Genomic DNA, 7786 nt, shown 5'->3' on the forward strand with positions numbered 1-7786 from the left:
AAAGTTGTTGTTAGTGGTATTTGGTTGTTAGTGGTATTCAAAATTATGAGATCTCAAAGCTCAGTAAGTGACACTTCCATTACCGTCCGGCAGGTGGCAGTGTGTTTTTTTTTTTTATTAAAAAGGGTTCCGCACAAGACCATTTTACATGTGTGTGCCAAGACACATTTGACTATCGTTTGTTAGTGTTTTGCATTAAAATTTTCCCCTAAATTATAAAAAATCAGATTAAGAGTACAAATATAACTTCTTCATTTGTTGGTATTTATAACCAAGTGGTTATAATGAGTTATCAGAGGCATTTTGTTGGAACTGACCATATTTATTGAATTTTTAAATTCATCAATTTGAGTGCAAATGGTCCAAAACAGAAAGAGGGCATGTGGTATAGTTTCAGTGTAAGCTTTTATTAAATATGCTCTAGCATGCATACATATACATACAATACCAATAACAGAAAACTACCAAAAAGTGCCCATGTGCAGGTTTGTCGCCATGCAGAGGGGACACACAATTAATGTAGGATTTAGCCAAAGTCTCAATAACTAATTTTAGTGGTACATTTATACGAATATGTGAAAACAAATTCTCTTTGGATCATTAACACAGCAAACAATAAAGAAACACTATTTTATCACAAATTGCCACAAACAGTGTTTTAAATTAAGGACATTTTGAGCACCCTCTACATTTATCTTACCATAAAAAAAAATTCTGGATATGAAGTGGATTTTTTGAAGAGTCAATCTAATCTGATAAAACAGATCTTCATCTTGGTCTGCTGATACTGACTCACCGTGCTGCCACAGTGATGTATCTCGGTTCCATGTTCCCAAAGTAGGACTTCTCCCATTCGCTCATGAGGTCAAAATGAAGAGGCCGATCACAGAAAGTGCAGGAGGCCATAGCTGGTCCATTCAGCAGCAGTCCAACCTCCTGCCAGACATCCAACAGTTTCTCTGTCCAACATAAAATATTATAAAAAAATTACAGATACAAATCATTACCAGTTTAAAATGTAACCAGATCTCATTTTCTTAAATCTGGATACAGCAATGCCAGATGTCAGAGTATTGCAGAAAATGAAATTTCAATTCTGCTTAGTGGCGCTAGCAGTACAGAAATGAAACTCTTCATCTTTAAAGGTGACCTATTATGCCCCTTTTTACAAGATGTAAAATATGTCTCTGATGTCCCCAGAGTGTGTGTGTGAAGTTTTAGCTCAAAATACCTTACAGATCATTTTTTATAGCTTGTTAAAATTGCCACTTTTAGGGTATGAGCCCCTCTGATGGGCTCTGCGTCTTTCCCTTTAAATGCAAATGAGTTGGTGCTCCCGGAGAAGAGGGCGGAGCTTCAAGAGCTCAAGCAATACCGGTGCTAGCCTTTGTAAATAAACACTCTGTTCCACTCGCTGTAAACTCGTTTAGGGCGGTTCTATGTTAAAACGGTAGTGTCGGTCAACATTCGTGGGTGGGGCCTGTGGCTAATGTGACGTCACATTAGCACCAAGTCGGAAAACAGGTAGTTGGGAGACACTGCTTATGATTTATGGGGATTAAAAAAAATTTATCATTATAGGGTGGTTGTGTACACACACTGTCAACACGCATTTATGTCCAAACACCATGCAAACGTGAATTTTGCATAATAGGTCCCCTTTAAACTGCAAAGAAATAGAGTTTACCTACTTTGCATGACCACTCACCTACAAAGTAGTTCATCATAATGGGATTGTGGAAAGGAGAAGGAGCCAACCGCAACAGCTCTTCTCCGCGAGGCACTGTAGGGTAATTTATGGCCTGCACATAGATGTTGTGTTTCTCCAACAGAATATCACACACCTGAGAGTTTTTTGCTGCATTTCCAACCTGAAATATCAGATTTAAGGTGCAAATATTTATACCTGTGCAGACAAAGGATTTCATCCAAACTATATATAACATGTATTTTAATATTTAATAACTAGAGTGAATAGTTCGCCCAAAAATGAAAATCATCACCATTTATTCACACTCATGTCGCTAGAAATCCATAAGACTTTGGTTAATCTTCGAAACACAGATTAAGGTTAATCTGATTAAGGTAACACTGAAAGTCCAGGTAAACAAAATTTAGAAGATCCAATAAGGTCATAAAGGCATTATAAAACGAATCCATATGAATCAAGCAGTTCAGTCCAATTCTTGTGAAGAGATACGATTGCTTGCTACATATACATAGTGCGCAACACATATGGTAAACACAACAGCGCACGCTAGAATGAACCTCATTGGTTCTTGCATGCATGTTTGAGCTTCCGTGTTTTACCATACTTTATGTGTTGTGCTCTATGTATGTGGGTCAATCATTGTTTAGATAAATAAAAGCTTAAATTAAATCTGTTCATCATATAAAGCAATCTTATCTCTTCACAAGACTTGGATTAAACCACTCAATTCTTGCAATGTCTTTATGACCTTTTTGGATCAATAGAAGGACAAAAACCTCTCATGTTTGATTAAAAATATCTTAATTTGTATTTTGAAGATTAACCAAACTCTCATGGGTTTGGAATGACATGAAGGTGAGTAAATTATGACAGAATTCATTTCATTTTTGGGTGAACTATCCCATTAAGGACATAATGGTTTTTGCAAACACTGACCTGTATGGGAATGATGTGGCTGGGGCAGTTGACCACAGGCAGTCCAGCATCCAGCAGCAGCTGTCTCATGTGTTTGACGTTTCTCTGATGGGCTCTGCGCAAAGCTTGGCCTTCTGGGCTCTTCAGCACACGCACCGATTCCAGAGCCCCCGCCAGCACCATGGGAGGCAAGGAGGTAGTGAAGATAAAACCGGCGGCGTAGGAGCGCACAGTGTCCACCAGGGCAGCAGTGCTGGCTATGTAACCACCCACACAGCCAAATGCCTTACCTACAGATATTTCAAACAATATCAGCAAAATTGAGAGGCAAGAACACAGGTGAACTTACACTAACTAGTACTGAATAGAATCACGCACTTGACTGTATCTGTCTTACCCAGAGTTCCAGAGACAATATCGATCTTGTGCATGACGTTGTCTCTCTCTCCTACACCTGCTCCATGAGCCCCATACAGTCCGACAGCATGGACCTCATCCACAAAAGTCAGAGCTCCATATTTATGTGCTACGTCACATAGCTCTTCTAGAGGGCAAATTGCACCTGAAACAAATTGAGTTATTTTTCAAGTGTAGAAATGCACTATTATCAGTTGACAATGATTAATTTATTCCACAAGCCAAAGTGTCTGATAAAAGAGTGGTTGCCAAGATAAAACAAGTAGGATTAAAATTGAATCCTATTGAGGCAACCCACTCCACGTAAAATACAAAGCATATATTTGGCTATTGATGTGACTGAGTCTTCATTTCATGTGAGTCTCATGTTTTTCCAAATAAAACTATTTATTTAGTACTATTTATTTAGTAGGTGCTTCATTTTGCATGTATGCATTTGACACATGGTTTCATTTAAAGTGACTGCATTTAAGTATTATACATTATCAGTTCATGTATTCCCTAGGAATCAAACCCATGACCATGGTGTTGCTAGTGCCAAGCTCTATTTTACAATACTAAAAAACAAACTCTTTTGAGTCAGTTACGTGATAGCTTCTTCTACTTACCATCCATTGAATGAACAGTCTCAAAAGCCACGATTTTAGGTGTGAGTGGATCTGAGCGGCTGAGCAGCTCTTCCAGATGACTGGCATCATTGTGTCGGAAAATGAAGCGTTTGGCCCCACTGTTCCTGATGCCCTGGATCATGGAGGCATGATTACCCATGTCTGAGTAGATCTCACAACCTTTGCAGAGAGAAGATGTTTTAGAGGAATTTCAGAAAACACATTACCGTTCAGTTTGGGGTCAGTGAGATTTTTTTTTTTTTTAAGCAAGGATGCATTAAATTGGTCAAAAGTGACAGACATTTATTTAAAAAATCTCAAATAAACAAAGTTTTCAAAGAATCCTGAAAAAATTGAAGGTGGTTTCAACAAAAATATTAAGCAGCACAACTGTTCATTACTGATAATGATAATAAATGTTTTTGAGCAGCAAATCAGCATATTAGAATGATTTTTGAAGGATCATGTGGCACCTAAGACTGGAGTAATGGCTGCTAAACCGTCACAGGAATAAATGACATATTAAAATATATTAAATTAGAAAACAGTTATTTTAAGTAATATTTTAAAATAATTTTTACTGTATTTTTGATCAAATAATTTTTTTTAAGAAAAAAATCATACCGACCCCAGACTTTTGAACGGTAGTGTATATAGAAAAAAACATTTATTTTTTTCAACTTTTCTTTTTATTTAATAGCAGTATAGTCAATATAAAACATAAATTCATTCATTAATTCACACATTCATTAAGCACAGGCAGTTCATTTTGTTTTGTTGGATACCTGGGAGCATTTTAGCCAAAGTAAAGAGGGTGGAATCATTGGCTACAAAGCAGGAAGAAAAGACTAGTGCTCCATCTTTCTGGTGTAGACGGGCCAGTTCACTCTCCAGGGCCACGTGATAGTTACTCGTCCCAGAGATATTTCGGGTGCCACCTGCTCCTGCACCATGCTTCTGCAAAGACTCTCTAAGAAATGTCAAAAGGTTGTGATTACTCAGTTTTAGCAGCTATGTATATCCAAAAGCAAACAATAAGAAACTTCAAAGTATACAGTTTTATCATATTGTGAAATACACATACAGTATTTAACAATACTTATAAGTTAGTGCATTTTGCGGCACCTTCATTTGTTCTTCTCTATGAATAATAACATATGATGGCAAACATTTATTTCATTGTCTGTTTTATGTACTGACCCTATGGCCTTGACAACGCGGGGATGTCGACTCATGCCCAAGTAATCATTACTGCACCATACAGACACCTGGGAGCCCAAGCGTCCAGGGATGGAATAGTCCTCAGCAAAAGGGAAAACCTCTGCAAAACGGTTCACCGTCTTAAAGATACGGTAAGTATGGTCATTCTTCTTTTCCACAATCTTCTGAGTGAAGAAGTCATCGTAGTTGAAACTGGGTCTGGCTGAATTATTTAAAAAGCAGATGGGCAATCACCAGTCAATAAGTGAGGCAAAAAGACAGAAATGAAAGAAGATAGAGACTACTTAATAAGTGTTGCAGAGTATACTACATTTCCAAAACAAAACAGTCTTGGATAGATTCAATAATTTACTTAACATCCATTATTCCTCATTATGTCATATTACTATTCCATTATTCCATTAGTTCACACAGATATAAAAAATAAAAATAAAAAAAAAGTTGTACCTTTTGGCAGTCCAATCAAATAAGTAAAAAAATAAAAATAGATTGATATTTGGTATTTTCTGAGAGTGTATGGTAGTATTTTACTGTAAATCATTAAGAAAAATGCAGTCAAACTCACTAAAGTTGTCCTGAAGAAGGTGTGTAGGACCAGTAGACTGATGACTTTGCAAGCCACTGAACAGCGAGCTCATCAAGCCTGGAGAAAAAGGGCATCGATGTGTCAGAAATTCATCAAACAAACACAAAATTCAGTATTTATTGCTCTGTTTTCGCACTAAATTCACTTTCAATGTTAAAACAGAGTGAAAATCAAAGTGTTTTGTATTTAATGCCATCGTTGAAGTCTTATATTTTCTTTAAATTACAGGTTACGCACATTAACTGTCAAACCATGATAGCTACAAAAACCAAAAACTACAATTTTCCAGTTAGATGTTATTTTCTGGTACACATGAGGCTGTGTGAAGTTTCATCTGTAATGTGATTGTCTGAAGACTAGCTTTTGTTACATCAGCAATCTGAGTCATCATCTGCTTACTATTCACAGCTGAGGAGTCTCAAATTGGAGTTAAATGGTGCAAATTGCAGAGAGGAGAATGTTCTCAGAGCTGTGCGTTATTATGTCAAATGCATCCAACCCCTTCGCAGACAAAAGAGCCTCTTCAGCAGTGAACTAATTATACTGTGGTGGTAAAAAAAAGAGACAACTGCTGCAACACATCAGCCAGTCAGCTAGATGATATCTGCTTCTTAAGCAACATATAAACATTACAGTTAGCACTGTTTATATAGTCCATGAATCTATCACACTGAGAGGGATTGTTTTACCAGAGGTGTCTTGATTCTCAAGACTGGGCTGGACATCCTCCTGCACTTGTGGACTGGCTTTAACTAGTCCGATCTTAGAGGAAACGAAGGGACAGCTCTGGGACATGGAGATCGCCACCTGAGTGGCTGTGGTCGCCAACTGTCGCTTTGGCTCCTTATGAAGGAGAAGGCCTGAACACAATAAGAACATGAATATAATCAATATATGAAGAGAATCTGAGGTACTGACTAGTGACTACTGACTCATTTTAATTACACAAATATGGAATTTTTTTGTCATATTGTACCTGCTGGTACCTTACAGTGATATAGTACAGAAAATAAAAAAAATAACAGCATTACCTTTTTCCTCAGAGGATTGGGCTTTTACAGAGATCTGGCGGACAAAGATCGGACATTGGTCAGCCAAGCCAAAGTATGCTGCCATATTCCTTAGAGAAGGGCCTGGAGTGGACTTCAAGAATGGGCAGTGATGCAGAAAAGCAGACATGATTTTAACAGCTGTAAACAATGGAAAAGATGGTCAGTGGGGTCATTTCAAATTTAGGCTATAGCTCTGAAAAATACTTTTCCATAATGTAACAACATTGTCAAGCATATATGAGAAAGATGCCCAGCTAAAATAATCATTAGGTTACGTAATACTAATAATTAAGTCCTTAAAGAGCCTCTAAAGCGACCCTGATCTAAATTACAAGCAGTGGGGTTCAGGGCGCGCCGGGCACCTAGGCGCGGCCGATAAAGCGCTTTATCTGGAACCCACAGGCTCGCGCTTCTCAAAGTTAAATAGCTGACGTCATATACATTGATAAAGGCTAGATTATACTTACCGAAAAGTATCAACCCTATAAGACGAAGTATTATTACAACGGCCAACAAAAACATTGCGTTGTGAATTTTCGAATGTGCAAACTGAAAGTAGGTAATTCCACTTCTATTAGGCTACAGTAAAGATGACATTGTTGTTAATAGGCTATAACAACAAACTATCATATATTATAATATGATGTTATATAATCATTTATTATAATATAATATAGGCTATAATAATTACACACACACACACACACACATATATATCTTTCAGTGGAAGCAAGATGTGGTTTTTCTGACTATTTATGTGGTCTGATCACATTCAACATCACGTATCATCAGCATATCAACAAAGGATCAGAAAATAAACACTTTCTATATTTTCATAAAACAAAAGAAAGAAGTTTAAATGACTTCATCCTTGTTCCCGAGACTGATCTTCTGTCTGTTGGAATAATGTAATTTACATGACTGCAATTCCCATTTCCAGAGTGACGTATATTAGCCTAGAGCCTATTCGTTGTAAATGTATGTGATACAGATTGTTCAAATTTAAATATTGCGTTAATATGATGAGAACATTAACCTACCTGTTGACCTGCACTGAGGACGAACTTCTGAACGGCACCCGACACTCAAACGAACAGCGGAGGAATTGAGCCCGTCAGTCACTCCGCTCACACCCTAAAACTGTGAAGTGTGCGTGACAGCGGGACGTAATCTCACACAAGATAAATCAATTGACAGAACTGCGCTATTATTCACGCGACTGATTACTCTTTAATTTGGAAGATATTTATTTTATTTTATTTTTAAATAAAGTCAT

General features: G+C 37.3%; 1 protein-coding gene across 1 annotated transcript; it reads right to left on the reverse strand.

The window, feature by feature from the left end:
* Positions 1 to 306: 306 nt before the first annotated feature.
* Positions 307 to 7636, reverse strand: alas2 (aminolevulinate, delta-, synthase 2). Its single transcript, XM_016559767.1, has 11 exons — positions 7551 to 7636; positions 6490 to 6648; positions 6148 to 6318; positions 5438 to 5515; positions 4852 to 5074; positions 4437 to 4621; positions 3652 to 3831; positions 3024 to 3188; positions 2648 to 2916; positions 1709 to 1871; positions 307 to 959 (listed from the first exon to the last, which is right to left on the reverse strand). Exons 2-11 carry the CDS (start codon positions 6635 to 6637, stop codon positions 793 to 795), a joined length of 1749 nt encoding a protein of 582 aa, XP_016415253.1. The 5' UTR covers positions 6638 to 6648; positions 7551 to 7636; the 3' UTR covers positions 307 to 792.
* Between the last annotated feature and the right edge of the window lie 150 nt (positions 7637 to 7786).

The sequence above is a fragment of the Sinocyclocheilus rhinocerous genome, unplaced genomic scaffold (genome assembly GCF_001515625.1).
Source record: "Sinocyclocheilus rhinocerous isolate Xijiao unplaced genomic scaffold, SAMN03320098_v1.1 scaffold558, whole genome shotgun sequence".
Lineage (NCBI taxonomy): Eukaryota > Metazoa > Chordata > Actinopteri > Cypriniformes > Cyprinidae > Sinocyclocheilus > Sinocyclocheilus rhinocerous.